Source organism: Pelecanus crispus, chromosome Z (genome assembly GCF_030463565.1).
Source record: "Pelecanus crispus isolate bPelCri1 chromosome Z, bPelCri1.pri, whole genome shotgun sequence".
Taxonomy (NCBI): domain Eukaryota; kingdom Metazoa; phylum Chordata; class Aves; order Pelecaniformes; family Pelecanidae; genus Pelecanus; species Pelecanus crispus.
In genome coordinates, this window is record NC_134676.1 from 46,802,697 (window position 1) to 46,819,576 (window position 16,880).

A 16,880-nucleotide genomic window follows, 5' to 3' on the forward strand; every position below is an offset into this window, starting at 1 on the left:
AATCTCTTATGCTCTTCCTCAATTGTTCTTCCATCATTAGTGTCTTCCTTTTCATAGGACCACCATTTTTTTTTTAAATGGCGTGATCTCTATTTCACCAGCTGATCTTTTTTTCTCATTCCCTTCCCAGCACACATCCCAAGTGTCTCCTTCTCGTGGATAAGCTATGATTGTAATTTGAAGAGTGGCTGATCTATGACTCCTTGGCTAGGGCCAGGGAAGTAACTGCAAGGTCAGCTCTCTGTTGCTGACAGTATTGCTCAGTGTTTCAACATGTAAAGAGCACAATACCCCTTACCTTCCTTAGCCAAAATCTACACCTGTACAGCAACTGATGGATCCTGAAAAAGTGAGACGGATATCACATATTTCTTAATACAATTGCTAATTCAGTATTATTTCAAGTTACTGTTTTCTGAACAAAAATACAGGCACATGTTTTCCTAGGCAGTGTACAAGAAACCAGAAATACGGAGCACACTTTTGATCACACAAGGGATGCACTTTCTCTGCTCCAAAGTATTGTTTCCCTCACTGACTGCTTTGTCAGCTCTTGCAGTTGAAGTCTGATATGCATCACAGCTACAGGAAACGCAGACAGCTATTTGGCAAAAATGTGTATGTTGGTGGGCAGGTATATCAGAAGATAAAAATATCTTGGGCAACTCAGACATGGTAGCTGTGATCAATAGACTTTTCATCACAGAAGTTTGTTAAGAATAAGATGACCAAACAGTAAAGACTTGTGATGCAGATCAATCAGGCATGTCACCACACCTTGAAACATAGAATCATAGAATCATTTAGGTTGGAAAAGACCTTTAAGATCATCAAGTCCAACAATTAGCCTAATGTTACCAAGTCCACCAAGTTTTAATCAGCAGCAATACCATCTTCTCCAGATTATTCTGGAAAGGATCCTACAACATGCAAATTAAAATTGGTAAGGCCATTGCCTATAAGTCTCTGAGAAACAGAAAAAAAAAATCATAGTAATCATGCTGTTGCTACAAAAAAAAAAAAAAAGAAAAAAATCATTATATTATCTCCTTCAGGCTTGAAAACAAAATTGAAAGTTTAAATCCACAGTTCATTGTTTTCACTGATTTTCCCCTTCCATTGGTACCAATGTGATGTGATTTCAGTGAGGACACTGAAAACACAGCAGTGTAAAACTAGTATCTGAAGTTTCAGCCAAGCTCAGCTGCTGTAATTAATGCTTATTATTTCTGGCAGTGATAAATAATAAACAGAGATAGCTGAAAATGCCAGTTCTTGTTTTGTCAAATAATTAAATAATATTTTAATTGAAAAGCTAAATTTAAAAGGAAATAAAATAAAAAACAATTTTTGGAAATATTTCTGATAAAAAACTTTAGTTTTTGAAAACATTAGACCCAAACCCTTGTGCTAAAAGTGCTTTCTTTCTTTCTATGGTTAGATGTAAATCAGCTATTTGTTGTCTAGGAAAGATTTTCTAATTAGGAATGAATGGTTTTGTTTCATCAAAGATACAGTCAGAAAGTTTCAACCACTCATGCTGAATCACTAGGGTCCTCAGGGCCCTGACAGACCTCCCTGTCCCTGCCTACATCTTCCCCTCCCAGCCCTGACCCTGGGGCCTTCCTCATCTACCTACAGCCCAAGACCCCACGTCAGCCCCCCCAGGGCTGTCAGCCTCTGCCCCAGTGATGCCAATGCCACAGCAGGGATGGCCTCCAGCTCTCAAGCCCTGACCTGCTGGGCCATGAGGCAACACTAGCAGTAAGCAGGAATACCACCATCAATACCAAGCAGTGGGCGTAAAAAAAGTGAGCCACCATCAGCAAATAAAAGCAGAATTTGCTGTAAATCAATCACTTATAGCAACTGCACAGTGAGTGTCTGCATGCATGTCTATTTATCTCTCGCGCTTGCAGGGATGTGGGGAGGAAGAGATAGTCCGTACCAGAGGAATGCAGACTATGTTTATTTTTTTTTATTCTCCTTGCCCTTTTCCAAGGAAAATACATAAGCATAAGTAACATTAGCTCTGTCACACTTTCCTTGGTGCAAATGAGATGCTGCCCTAGCGCTTTTGTTTCTCGTCTTGTGTTGAGTTGTGCAGTGTAGATACTTTATCCTGCTCATGTCTGCTGTAAGACCACAGATCATGTTATCACTTTACAAATATAGCATATTAGTACATCTGGCAGGCTAGTCACGTTGTGGGGTTCAAACAGGTCTGGCTGGCCATGAGATATGCTGCTGCTATAAACAACCTCAGTGTCCCAAACTGAGTAACCACACAGCACACTCGGGAGCTCTGGACACTCGTGTTCTTTAGTAGTAGGTAAGTGACAGTTTTGCTGATTATTGTGTTTCTTCAGATATGTGGGGTCAAGGTGGCAAATGGCAGGGAAAGTGAGAAGTCATATCAAGCCTTCATTGTTGCTACTGTGCTGTGGGTTTTTAAATGCTAATATATGTGGGGAAAGTAGCTGAAACATGGATTGTTATTCTAAAGTGGTGTGTTTGCTGGATACCTTTAAAGATAGTAAGATTCACCCCATATATAGTTCATCTAAGTAGATTTACCCCTATGACAAACCCAAACTTTATAATTTAGGAAATCTTTCAAGACTCACTCTATGACTCAGTTGTAATAAACCCTTGCTATTACATCTCAAGGACATATGCTGGTGTGAGAATGATTTTCAATAAAAAAATGGTTGAAGAGGTTGGTCATTTATCTTTGTTGTCTGTCAAAATTTAGAGTGGAATTTAGAAAGTGTTATACAACTTCAGTTTCTGAAGGCCACTTACAGCTAATCTAGCTGGTATAGGAAATCTATCCTGCTAAATCTTTTGTGAGCAAAGCCTATCATTTAAAGTCAAATATTGTCATTATTGTTATTGTTGATGCTACTGTAAGTATTTATGTGCTGTCTATCACTGTCATGTTATTTCTGTAGGCTAAAAGGTACTGACCAGCTCTCTCTCTCAATAATAGTTAACTGAGCACAATTTCAGGGATCTGTGACGGGTGATAAGGCCCATTAACCAAAGAAGTAGATCCTTCCAAAGAGTTTCATCCATTTGCTCTTCTCTGAAGAGAATTATATAGGTGGAGATAATATATATAATATATATAATAATATATATAATATATTTATATATATTATATATAATAATACATATTATAATATATAATATATATAATAATATATAATAATATATAATATATAAAATAATATATATATTATATATAAGGTGGAGAATTATTCCAAGGAGGATGTCCAGCTGTTCATGCCACCTGTGTCTCCTATCCACAGGCATCGGAAGGTTTTGTGGGAATGGCTAAAGACACAGATGTGGAGAGGGAAGAGAGCTGATAAAATACAGCTGCCACCTCATGACTGTGTGGACCATTTGAGCTAAAATAACTTGGCTGCTGAAGTAGTTGAAAGCAGCATCTTTTCTTGCTTATCTAAATTGCCTGCCATATCTTCTTAAATCACAGAATCTGACTGCTTAGGAACTGGCTATGTGAAATGATCTTGTGTCTAACACTGGAAATAGGACTAAGATGCTTGATGCCATAGGTCAGATGTAGGTTTTTGCTCTCCTTCTGCAGTAGAGGAAGACACAGGTGGTATGACTGGATTCTTAGATCAGTGCATGGAAAATGGACCATGGGAGCAAAAGGAAATGACCAAAATTTTGAGGGTCTTTGACTAGGACAGGGAGCCTGAAATAACATTTATGATGCTGTCATCCACATAGGTAACTTCAGAGGCTGGACCGTGTACACGAAAGGTAGCTGTAGTAACCTCACTTTCTGGGGATGGTCCAGATCCACTAACCTTAAGACAAATGAGAATAAGTCAATGCAACATTGTGCTAAAAAACCCAGATGGCATAAAACAGGTCTGAGAAACCGGAGACTATAATTTTATGCCTAATTAAGATCATCTTATTGCATGTGAAAACCTCCATGTTTTGTTCAGTAGCAGTGAGTGCAATTTTATTTGCCATGGGTCTTTGTATGAGTAATTAAATGGGGTCTCTCTAATCAATTCTCAGCACACACTCTAACTTTCTTAGGACTCTGTTGTCTAGTACCTAAGACAACTGTTTTCACCTGCTGACTACACTACATTAATAGATTCAACCACCTTTAAAAATACATAATACACTTTTGAGCTTACTGTTTTTCCTTTGACAAGAAACAGCCTTAAAATACATGCCCATGCCAAATACGTCAGCCCTCTCTCGAAATTATGAGAATTAGAACTCTCTTCAGCAATGCCCAATGAAAAAAAAAAAAGAATGGACTTATGTCACAGACATCAGTCCAGTGTTTCATTAACTTCATTGTCAATGGAAGAATCACTTTGAATAATTAGTCAGCTCACTGAAGTGTTAGGGGAATACATCTATAATAAATCCCCTTGCATATGTAACATCTATCATGCTTGATGGCAAACATATTAGTGCTACAAGAGTTGAGGAAGTATAAGGAATATTGTAATTCAGCTGCTAATTAATCTATAATTAAAGACCTAATTAATGAATAACCCTGTGAAAAATTGTCTAAAAATCAAGATGTGAAGACTGCAGTGATAAAGAGGAATCTTGTTTGTGAGACTGGTTAATTTACATCTAGAATAGGAACTGATTAATGAAAACTGTCAGTAAGACATTGTGCTTTGCACTGGACAAAGAAAAATACACACATAAATATGCAAGCTCAGCCTTTGCATATCTATATTCATCTATCTTTTTAATTTTATGATCTTCATAGTTATTTCTGCCTGAAGTATAAGGAGTAGGTTAAGAAAAGACATATTTACTCTCTTAGCTGTGATATGTAAACAATGCAAAAGTTACTTTTTTGTGGGTGAAAGAGGCTAATGTTAGTCTGTGTTCTTAAATGTCTCTTCTATGAAATAGCTAAAGCAGAAAACTCAAAAAGAACTTGATTCACCAGAGCACTCAGGGTTAAGCCCTGTGATATGCAAAGACATTAATTTCTGAAATTAACTTTAGTGAAAGCTGGACTAATTAATAGCTTGAAAGTGTCACTGTCTGTGTTTGTTTATCTAGGAGCTGGCTGGCTGAGACTGTGCTCTTGAGAGAGCAGGAGGGAACAGTTCAAACTCCCAAAACATCTGGGCTCACATCCAGGTGTCAGGACTGTTTTCTCTAACCCTGGAGCAGCTTGTCCCTTTCCCCTTCTATTTATTCCATGGTGCAGCTGCATTTGCTGGATCTCTGCAGACCCAGACCTTCAGGGAGGCACCTGTTGTGCCCATAGCATTGCCTTGCCCACGTGCTCCCCAGGACCCAACCATCGCATGCATGCATATATGTTCTGAAGCACAATCTAATCCTTGACCTGAACCTCTGACTGTCTAATCTGCACATTCGGCAAGTCTAGTGACAGATAAACCAGCCAAACGAGCAGTGAGGATAATTCCCTGCTGGTGTAGAACAACAAGAGATTGTTACTGGCAGGAAGACTAGGTAGGGAAAAACACCTTCCTGCTTTGCAGTCCTCTCCCACTCTCCAAGTGGCACAGAGAAGCACTACTCCACTTACAAGCTGTGCACAGTTAGCACAATATAGTTGTATACTATGAACATTGTCACCATTTCTATTGCTCCTTCAATCACAGCATGTTTCTGTAATTTAATCTTTCCTTGATAACACAAAAAGTGTGTTCAGTTTCTATCGAAATGTCAGGTTTCATAGAATCATAGAATCATAGAATCATCTAGGTTGGAAAAGACCTTTAAGATCATCCAGTCCAACCATTAACCTACACTACCAAGCCCACTCTAGACTAATCAAGGGTAGACCAGACTAAACCATGTCCCCAAGTGCCACATCTACCCGTTTTTTAAACGCCTCCAGGGATGGTGACTCCACCACCTCTCTGGGCAGCCTGTTCCAATGCCTGACCACCCTTTCCGTAAAGAAATTTTTCCTAATTTCCAGTCTAAACCTCCCCTGGCGCAGCTTAAGCCCATTTCCTCTTGTCCTATCGCTAGCTACTTGGGAGAAGAGACCAACACCCACCTCACTACAACCTCCTTTCAGGTAGTTGTAGAGAGCGATAAGGTCTCCCCTCAGCCTCCTCTTTTCCAGGCTAAACAACCCCAGTTCCCTCAGCTGCTCCTCATAAGACTTGTTCTCCAGACCCTTCACCAGCTTCGTTGCCCTTCTCTGAACACGCTCCAGCACCTCAATGTCTTTCTTGTAGTGAGGGGCCCAAAACTGGACACAGTATTCCAGGTGCGGCCTCACCAGCGCCGAGTACAGGGGGACAATCACCTCCCTGCTCCTGCTGGCCACACTCTTCCTGATACAAGCCAGGATGCTGTTGGCCTTCTTGGCCACCTGGGCACACTGCTGGCTCATGTTCAGCCGGCTATCCACCAACACCCCCAGGTCCTTTTCGGCCAGGCAGCTTTCCAGCCACTCCTCCCCAAGCCTGTAGCGTTGCATGGGGTTGTTGTGACCAAAGTGCAGGACCCGGCACTTGGCCTTGTTGAACCTCATACAGTTGGCCACGGCCCATCGATCCAGCCTGTCCAGGTCCCTCTGCAGGGCCATCCTACCCTCGAGCAGATCGACACTCCCACCCAATTTGGTGTCGTCTGCAAACTTACTGAGGGTGCACTCGATCCCCTCATCCAGATCATTGATAAAGATATTGAACAAGACTGGCCCTAAAACAGAGCCCTGGGGAACATGGCTCGTGACCGGCCGCCAACTGGACTTAACACCATTTATCACTACTCTCTGGGCTTGGCCACCCAACCAGTTCTTTACCCAGCAAAGAGTATGCCTGTCTAAGCCGTGAGCTGCCAGCTTCCCGAGGAGGATATTATGCGAGACGGTGTCAAAAGCTTTGCTAAAGTCGAGGTAGATGACATCCACAGCCTTTCCATCATCTACCAGGTGGGTCACCAGGTCATAGAAGGAGATTAGGTTGGTCAAGCAGGACCTGCCTTTTGTGAACCCATGCTGGCTGGGCCTGATCCCCTGGTTGACCTGTACTTGCCTGTGGAGTTCGCTCAAGATGAACCTCTCCATAATCTTCCCCGGCACCGAGGTCAGGCTGACAGGCCTGTAGTTCCTCGGGTCCTCCTTCCGGCCCTTCTTGTAGATGGGCGTCACATTGGCAAGCCTGCAGTCATCAGGGACCTCCCCTGTTAACCAGGACTGTTGATAGATGATGGAAAGTGGCTTGGCAAGCTCCTCTGCCAGCTCCCTCAGTACTCTTGGGTGGATCCCATCTGGCCCCATAGACTTGTGAGCGTCCAGGTGGCATAGCAGGTCATTAACTGCTTCCTCCTGGACTATGAGGGCTCCATTCCGGTCCCTATCCCTATCCTCTTGCTCAAGGGCCTGAGTACCCTGGGGATGACCGGTCTGGCTGTTGAACACAGAGGCAAAGAAGGTGTTAAGTACTTCAGCCTTTTCCTTGTCCTCGGTGACAATGTTCCCCCCCACATCCAGCAAAGAATGGAGATCCTCCTTGGCTCTCCTTTTATTGCTGATGTACTTATAAAAGCATTTTTTATTGTCTTTTACAGCACTGGCCAGATTGAGTTCTAGCTGGGCTTTTGCCTTTCTAATTTCCTCCCTGCAGGACCTAACAAGATCCCTGTACTCCTCCTGAGCTGCCCGCCCCTTCTGCCAAAGGCGGTAGACTCTCCTTTTTTCCCTGAGTCCCCGCAAAAGCTCCCTATTCAGCCAGGCCGGTCGATTTCCCCTCCGGTTGGTCTTACGACACACGGGGACAGCCCGCTCCTGCGCCCTTAAGACTTCCTTCTTGAAGAGGGCCCAGCCTTCCTGGACCCCTTTGCCCTTCAGGACCGTCTCCCAAGGGACTTTCCCAACCAGGGTCCTTTGAATTATTTAAAGACTTGTAAGATAAATGACTCGATCATTCTGAAGCACAGTGTGAGTGAGCTTATTTCCTAGGAAATAATTTGAAGGATTGGTAGGAAATATGTTCACCCACATTTTCCCCTATGTATTCCTGCCAGTAACATTCATAAGATTGCAGCCGATCTTCCACAGTGATTATCCAAAAGAAAAAGGACCCAAGTGAACAAGGCAGTTAAACAAATTGAAGAAACCAAAACATTAATAATTTGCTAACTCAGGCAAAGCAGCAAAGGAAAGTACACACAGTGCTGTTATTGAGGGCAACCAGGCCCCATACAAACTCAGGAGGGCTGTAACAGAGACTAATATTGGCTGTATCTGTAGTGTCAAAACTATGTTGGACAACTTCCAGGCTCAAGAGAAGACACAAGTCTTGTTCTACAGAATACACTGTGCACAGGCAAGGTGGCCAGCATTAACACTGATGCCAGCTACGTTCAGAGGAGGCTAGACTGTAGTTTAATAAAGCCAATATAATTTTGGCTTATGACTAGTTGTATTCAACCCACTCCAGACAGAGATAACATTCGTAAACAGGGAGGAGCTGTAGAAGAGTTGGTACAGTTCATCCTGGAAGGCCACACAGTCATCATATCTAAGAACACTTTTCCCCTGTGCTCCACGACTTTCCTTTCCAAAGATGGCCATGCCTTGTCCTTAATTTTTTGTCGTGTGCTCCTCAGTGCATCTATACCTTGATAGATCTCGGATGATGAGTTGAGTGCAGAAAGACTGCAAACTGTTCATCCAACGAAGCTGATGATTTGAAGAGCACTTCTCTGTGGAAGGCCTTCTGTCAGGAATTCAGTGTTACTTTTAACTTATGTATCCTTAAACAGTTTGCTTCTCAAAGAATAGGCAGACAATGGCGTCTTGTGATGCAAGCACAGATAACTGAGAAGAAACTCCTTCAGCATTAAACACAGGAGCTACCAAAAGGCAGTCCCATTTTAAAATCCAGTTGCCCGAATGTTCCTCCATGTGCTGGGTTGGTTACATTTCCAGATGTATGGCAAGTCATCACTTCGTCCCTTTTTATTAAGCCCAGGGGAAAAAAACAACAAAAGGAGTCAAATGCCTGCTCTAGGTTCAGAGGCCAAGTGGGAACAAAAATACAAGTAAGTGGTCATGGGATCACTGGTTGCTGTCAAAGGTGGCTGTGGAAACATCTGGCAGGTCTGTCGCAGAGCGGTAAACAATGTGTGGAGATATCAGTAACTGAAAGGAGCAAGGGCATGTAAGGGGTACCATATTAAATCTCTCCAGTTTTACTGGTGGGTCAACATGATCTGAAGTACGCCTATCTTTGTAACAACAACATGAAAATCAATAAATAGAAAATAATAAAGATCATAGACATTGCAAGGCAGATACCTTGTTTTCCATTCTGTAGTTTTTCAACACCTTACTGAACAGATTCTTGTCAAAGCTCCTGGGTACTCCTACTATTTAAAGAAGAAAGTCTGAAGTAGATGCTAGAGAACTGTCTGCATACCTTTAGGTGAATTTATACAATAAAATAAAATAAATTATAATATAAATGATAAAATAAAAATAATCCATGCACATACTTAAGCAGATGCTTTTACTAGTAATAACATTTGGCATTAATGTTGTATCATTTAAATGAAGACATATGATGAGTATCATCACTAAGATTTTGCTTTTTTGCCACCTAATCCTCCAAATGCTTAAGAGTGTCAATAGCCTTATACATATAAGGACTGTGTATGATTTTAATAGACCTATTTATATATATACAGTTAAATGAATAAAATGTTTGTAAGATTGTAAAGGAACAGTGTTGTCTTCTTTTTAAGACCAGAAATCTCATAGAAGTGTCTGTAAAGGCACTTGTTCTCTTCCATGTGTGCAGGGATAGCTCATGGCAATCAGAGACCTAAACCCAAATATTGATAGCAAAAGAGTGCTCTTATGTGAGCAAGCACTTCTTCTCACCTCAGCTGGCCCAGGGAGGTGGCAGATTTTTGAATTCACCTGGAAAGAAGTAAAGATGGATTTCAGTGTTGAGATGGGGCCTGCAGTAGGGCAAGGATGAGAGACTTGCTTGGTAAGGTGCTCTAGTGAAGGCACAGGGCTCTGGAATGGTGAAATTGGGAAAAGTTATTAGGTCATAGTATCTGGGACTGAAAATACAGCCCTGAAGGGAGAAATATGAATTTGTGGTTTAGAATGTAGAGAGGGGATTCTTGTGAGTCCCTTATCGATGAAAACGGGGACAATGTTGCAGATGACCTAGCCTGCTAGTTGAGGAAGAGAAGATGTTGCAAAGGCCATGGTGTTCAAAGTTTTTTTTTTTTTTCCAAAGATAAATGTCATTTTTTTCTTCTCCTATAAAGAGAGGAAAGGGGTGAAACAAAGAGAAACTTCTTTCCTCTGCCAGTAGTACAAGTTTCTCTGGTTAGAAACTCTAGTATCACTTTGTCAAAAAATGCAAATTATTATTATCAAAAAAGCTCTTTTTTATTTCAAAATTACTTAAAATATGTATTACTTAAAAATATTGCCTGAAAAGTAATTTGTAGCTCCTTATGAAGCCAAAATCTTGCAATCAGTAAAAAAGAAATGTCTCCTGAATGGTCAACGTTGTTTCTGAGCTAACCATTGCAAGAAACATAAGAAATCAGACTGACTTCCCCACATGTTGCCTTTTAAGGATATTGATTAAGGCCTTGTAGATTACTTCTTGGGAGGTGTAAATGGCTAGGGATAAGGTTATTTGCTTCCATAGACACACACAAAGAACTATTTTCTCCACAAGTTATTCTCTTGTAAATGACATCTTTGCCTTTTCTTTATGTTCCTGAATCCCTTTTCCCCTGGAAAGCACTGTGCTTTCATTATCATACGTTACTGAAGAACCTTGCTTTTGTGATCTATCTCACTAATAAGACTGAATGAACGTTATAACCATGCATCATGTAAGAAAGCTGTGCTGATGATCTACAGCATAATTTAGATATAGATGTCACCCAAGGAAGATGGCATTAAGCTTCAAACTCAGTGTAGTTATGAAATAGGGCATTGCAGATGCAGGCGATGGTTGCTTTTGTGGTCAGGACTTGTCCTGGATGAAAGCAAGGTTGTCTGTTTCTTGGGTGACAAATAACTTGAGTATGGTTTTTGTTTTTCACTTACTGCCATATTAGTGGGTTGGGTAATCCTCATGACCAAAGCTTGTCCTTAATGAGCATGTGTAAGTATGGGGTGTGAAAAGAGCAATGAGTAGTTACAAAAGGATGGGGAAATTGGAAGAAGAAGGGGGCTGACGTATGTGTAGATTTGGGTGAATAACCATGTGACTGCTTTGAGCAGGGCAGTTGTACTAGGTTATCTCCAGAGGCCCTTTCCAGCTTCACCGGTTCTGTGATTTCTGACAACGGGTAAAATGCTGATAGTGATTACCTGTGAAGAGCCTAAGTATGGGAGGGAACACAGGTGTGGAATGCCAGTTGAAGGAAGAAATTAGAAGTCTAAAATGAGGCATTTCTCCTCCCAAATGTAACTTCCCACCTGTAACTACTAGATGATAGCTTTGGGTTTTCTTGTGCAGGCCTAACCAGATGATTGGAATAAAGCAGCTGCTGTATATGAACTTGAAGAGGTACAGCCCTATGTATGTCTAGAAATGGAAATTATTATCTGTAGTTGCTTCTTCTGTTGCAAATTCTTGCCATGCATGAGTAAGCACCCTGAAGAACCTATGCTTAGGATCAGATAAGTCTAGTTTCTGCCAGTATGCCAGGCTCTCTTTTCTGGGCAACATCTCATCATCAGGAAAAAGGTGGTATCTGAACTTTGGGAAATATACCTTGTGCCATCACACTTGATACTTCATGCCCATGTTTTGGACTAGGATATAGGGTAAAGCAACAGCCCTGTGAAGGTTGTTGGGTGACCTTTTTGGAGTTGTAGATAGCAACAAAGTTTCACGTTTGTCCTCATGAATATTTCTAAAGCCTTAGCCACCCCTTGTTCTCATCAGGATTTGTGGCCTTGCTCCTTCTGAAGAGATTGGTCCTGAGGAGTTATGATGGACATCTCTCACCTCCCACCCATGTTCCTCCTCTACTTGGTTTTGCCATTGCAGAAAAACCCCAATGCATTGCAGCCTAATCCAATATGTGGATAAAAGCTGTATGAACTTTTCCAACCTAAGTGCCTAATAAATCAGTGTCTCAATAAAGAACAGATGACTTAACCTGGGAGACAGGAAGGTGGGGAAAAAGTCAAGGAAATAGAGTACTTTCACAGTTTATTCAGACTTTGTGTTGATTAAGGCCATCTAGTTCCAACAGAGGTCAAGTGTCCAGCTGCCACTTCACTGTCTCTCAGCAATTCAGCTCCTGCAATAGCCCTTCTACCAAAACACACTGCTATGAATTGGTCTATTAAAATGAATTAGAACCTGCAGAGTGACTGCTGGTCTGCAGCTACTGTGAGGGGGAAGTCCTTGTCACTGGGTTTCTTGATTTGGGCAGCAGAGGAGAATGTTTTATTTTATGCAGTAAGCAGTTTCCTGTAAATTATTAGTGAATACATTTTAGAAGGGTGCAGCTGATTACTGATAAACCTTTCTACTGAGGATAAGGTCACCATTCTCATTACACTGCTATTAATGGGGTTTTGACTCAGCTGTTGTCAGCTGTTGGTTCCAGATAGGTTGGGAACTATTTTTGCCTCATTGTTAGTGCTCATAAAGATAAACAAGCAATGGGAGCAGGTTTATGAAGAGCAAAGATAGCAGTTTATTATAAACTTCCTAAGATACAGAAGATTAAGTCATAGAAAAATACTGGTATCTGACCAGTCTCTGTGCCAGTACTTGGAGGTATTTGTAAGGGTGTTTCTTACTAAGATAACAAATAAGGTGGACAGGAAGGAATCTTTCCTCTTGCTGTACCTATGCATAATCTTTCTTAGTCCATGCTGTGCATTTTCCAGAGAACATGAGGGTGTTTTGCTGGCTCAGAAGAAATTATTCCTTTATGTGCTACGTATTACAGAGAGATGTATAGGTTAAAGGGGTGAAAGAGAAAAGGTTATGAAGTTACAAGAGGAAAAATGCAGAGGGGAGAATAATTGCCCTTTCCTCCTTAGTGTTATAACAGAAGAACATATAATAAATAGCCCCAGCTGAAGGATGCAGAGCTTGGAAAAAAAATGATCACAGTAAGGTCTGAGGAAAAAGTAATAGATACAAGCTTGAAAACACCCAGTAAAGGAAGGGGCAGATTGCTTTTTAAATGAACAGTAGATGGTCCAGCAGGGTTTTCTTCTTTCCTTTTTTTTTTAAGCTTATGGATGATATAATAAATGTGGTATCTAATGAAACTTCAAGCAAAGTTTAAACAACCAATTTTCCTTTTCTCTGCTTTTATCTTGGTAGAAGCAATTATTTTTAACAGGCTTCAAACTCCTGTTTCATAAGAATTGTTTGCAGTGGTTCAGCAAACCATTTTATGAGGAAGTAAGCATGACAGAAATCCTCTGTAGACAATGTATCTGCATTTCATGAAAACCAGTGTATTGTGATGATTGTACCCTCACCAGTGATTCTAAGCAAAAGAGACCAGTTTTACCTATTTTATCAAGATTTGTATCTGTACTTGCATTAGTGATTTAGTAGGTGATTTATTTTGTGCGTCGGTACTGAGCCATTGCTACAGTTTAGTAAGGAACACCATGTTGCCAGTCTTGCGGTGTTTCACAAAATGTAAATCCAAAGTCTTAATCTCTAGCAGTTGTAAAAGATACTATAGCATGTTTTTTTCCTCAAGTAAAAAGGTGGTGTTCATTTTGGGTCAAGCTCAAGCATCATGCTTGCTAAAGAGAATGAGAACTTTGTCATGAAATTCCGTAGGGGCAAGATTCCTGCAAGAAGTTTCTGTGGTTTTAACTGAATATGGAAAGTTTGGCGAGTTAGGGTTCAGTTCAGCTCAGTTCTTAACTGCACAGGACCTAATACATTGACACCAAGCCTTCGATTGTTGAAAGGTAATTCTACACATACAAATAAATGGGGACCATGAGTTCACAAACCCTTCACATTATCTCTGCCTTTGGTAAGTTTTCATTGTATGTTACAGGGCTGATCTTTCAATGCCTTTCACAGCTAAGCATCTATTTATGCAAACACTGGAAATTCCCAAATTCCACAGGAACAGGATAGCTTGGGTGCATAAAGATCAATACATGAGAACCCAAGATGAAGTGCTTTTGCATGATTTACAATGAATAAATGCTTTATGAGCTCTTGTTTTAATATGAGTTAACAAATTATTAAAAATACAAAATCTTTGCAGTTATTTTCATCAGTGTTACTTAATCAAATTAGTCTTTCTTTGCAACTGTGTCCTTATCTTGGAAAGGGAAAAGTGCAAGGAATAAAAAAAAAAAAAAATCAACATTTAGCTGTTGCCATAGATTTTATGTAGAAGTCAATTGTATGCTACATTGATTACTGCTGGCACAAAACCCTAGACAAACTAAGTGAGGTGGAAAGCATACTATGTTAATATTTCTTATGACTTCAGCTTTTTTACCCAGATAATTTTAATGAAATATGATCATTTTTTTCCTTATTTTTCTCATTATTTCTTTCCTGAAGTGTTCATGGTGGCTTGTTCTTGCAGGAGAAGCTTAATGTCAACAGTATGGGGCATCAGGTGATAATATTTGACTTTTCTCTCATAAGAGGACTGTGGGAAACTCGAGTTAAGAAGAACAAAGAACGTCAGAAGAAAGAGAAAGAAAGATTAGAAAAAAGTGCATTGGAGAAGTAAGCTAACTTTTCTGCTGTTCATTTTAACTGAATCCATTATTATTATCTGCTAACATTGCCATATACTAAGCATTATCAGATGTTTCAAATTTTATTTCTTTTGGTATGATTTCAATGATTTCTCACCTCCTTTCCTGAGATGATTGTAAGAGAAATGCAGCACAAACTGTGCTTGTATTTCATTAGTCCCTGCTCTTTCCTATGCAGATTGTGATTTACTAATGGTGTATTTTATTGTCTACCGTGTAGATTTAATTTGCAGAGAAAAATAACACATTTTGTACCTTTCTAATGCTTATATGCTATATAAATGTATGGCTTTTTATTATGGAATTCTTGAAAACATTCATAAAATTCAGTACTAAGAAATACTTTAAGTCTTTTTGTTGAATTGGCAGGAGAAACAAAAGGAAATAAATAAATGCACTCATACAATTGTTTCTGAATAGGAGAGAAAGGATTGAATAAAAGAATTATCATAAAGTTTTTTTCTTGATCAAATATTAGAGAGCCTTCATTATAAAGCTTACACCCACTAATCATGTTATTGTTTTTATTATATTTAATTTATGGTTTCCTTAAGCAATATTTTGGTTTCTTTATGTTCATTCCCATTAGAGACAGTGAAATATTATACTGTGCTGGCAATGTTGGAAACATATGACTTATCATTTTTCCCCTCTGAGGAGAGAACAAAGTAATAAAAAACACTTTCTACTTTAAAAATAAAATGCACAGGGTTAAACAGTGCCCTTGTTTAAGAGCGTCATTGCATTGAACCTTTGCATGGTATTTTGGCCCTCTCAGGAGACCCCCACTCACAGATTCTCGCTGGCAGTGCAACTACAGTGAGACAACCCACTGACAACAGAGCAGCTGGGCTAAGAGGAGACAAAGGTAATACAAAGTCTGGTTGCCCTTTCTGCAAGACCTTTCTCTTCAAAACATCCATAGTTGCATTTTTAGTTCTCCCATCTCTACACAAAGCCTGCATCAAAAACCATAATCCTAACAAAACAAAACAAACAAAAAAAAATGAAGCTCGTTCTTCAGATTAAATTATCTTACAAGGATAAGCTTTCTTTCTGGTATGAACTGAGGGACAGAAAAAGTTTGCGGTTGTGGATGTTACCATTATGGCAGAAAACAGAAGTGAAAGGATTTGGGATTAAACTCGATCAAACCTTATTTCTATCCCAGGTGCTGCATTAAGAAGTGGCTTTGTGCAGTTCTAATGCAGATAAAGCAGATGACTCTCTACTGTTGTCTATGTCAACTAGTGACTTTCGGGGTGCCACTGCAGCCTTCATAAAAAGAATGTTATGACTATGAAGCCACACCTGTAGCTTCTAACAGCTCATGCAGTCATCTTCAGAACTGAAGAAAGCTCAGTCCCAATGTAGACCTAAATGTCAGCATTCCCCTGCCATGTTTTGTTTGGGTTTTGGTTCTCTGTGGTGCAGAAGCTAACTTCTGAGTTCACTAGTACAAAAGCAAACCAGAAGTGCAAGGCATGGGGAACTTCTATATGGAAGAGGGAAAGAGGGTAACCTTACGTGCTCTGAGGTACTGAATTTCAGGTCCCATGTGTTTTGACTTGTAGCATATGTTAAGCCTCATTTCTTACTGTAACTGTGTTTTCCATAAAAACAATACAATCTCCCTGCTGTTTCTGCTTGTGGTTATTTATCTGTAGCCATCCCTCTAGCTGAAAGAGTGGAGCTTGACCACTTGCTCTGCTCTTCTCTACTAATGAGGTCCAAAGTTATTTTGTTATCTTCTTGCACCAACTGGAGATGGGGAATTTGGGGTATGACACAGAGAAGTAAAAGGTTCCAAGTGCACTTTCAGCATTCACAGAAGATTTTTATTTCCTTCCTTTAGCTTGCAATTTGCATACAGTACTTTGTTTTGTTGCACATCTTCATGTAATCAGATTGCTTTCAAGTTAGTCCTACTTCTTTTAGAGCTCCTAGTAAAAAGGAGGAAATACATCAGACTTTGTTTCCTGAATGTGATCTGTATTTCACCCACTGAAATGAATGGCAAAGTTCATGTTCATTCTTATGATGCAGGCCTCATAGAATGGATAAAGCTGGTAGAATAATGGTCAAAGTCGTAAAAATGTTG

General features: G+C 40.2%; 1 protein-coding gene across 1 annotated transcript in view; it reads left to right on the top strand.

The window, feature by feature from the left end:
- The first annotated feature begins 14,622 nt into the window (after positions 1 to 14,622).
- Positions 14,623 to 16,880, top strand: part of LRRC2 (leucine rich repeat containing 2) — a 63,002-nt gene continuing 60,744 nt past the window's right edge. Inside the window, exon 1 of the mRNA XM_075726937.1 lies at positions 14,623 to 14,747. Within this exon, the coding sequence (XP_075583052.1) occupies positions 14,623 to 14,747 (125 nt within the window). The remainder of the gene's footprint in view (positions 14,748 to 16,880) is intronic.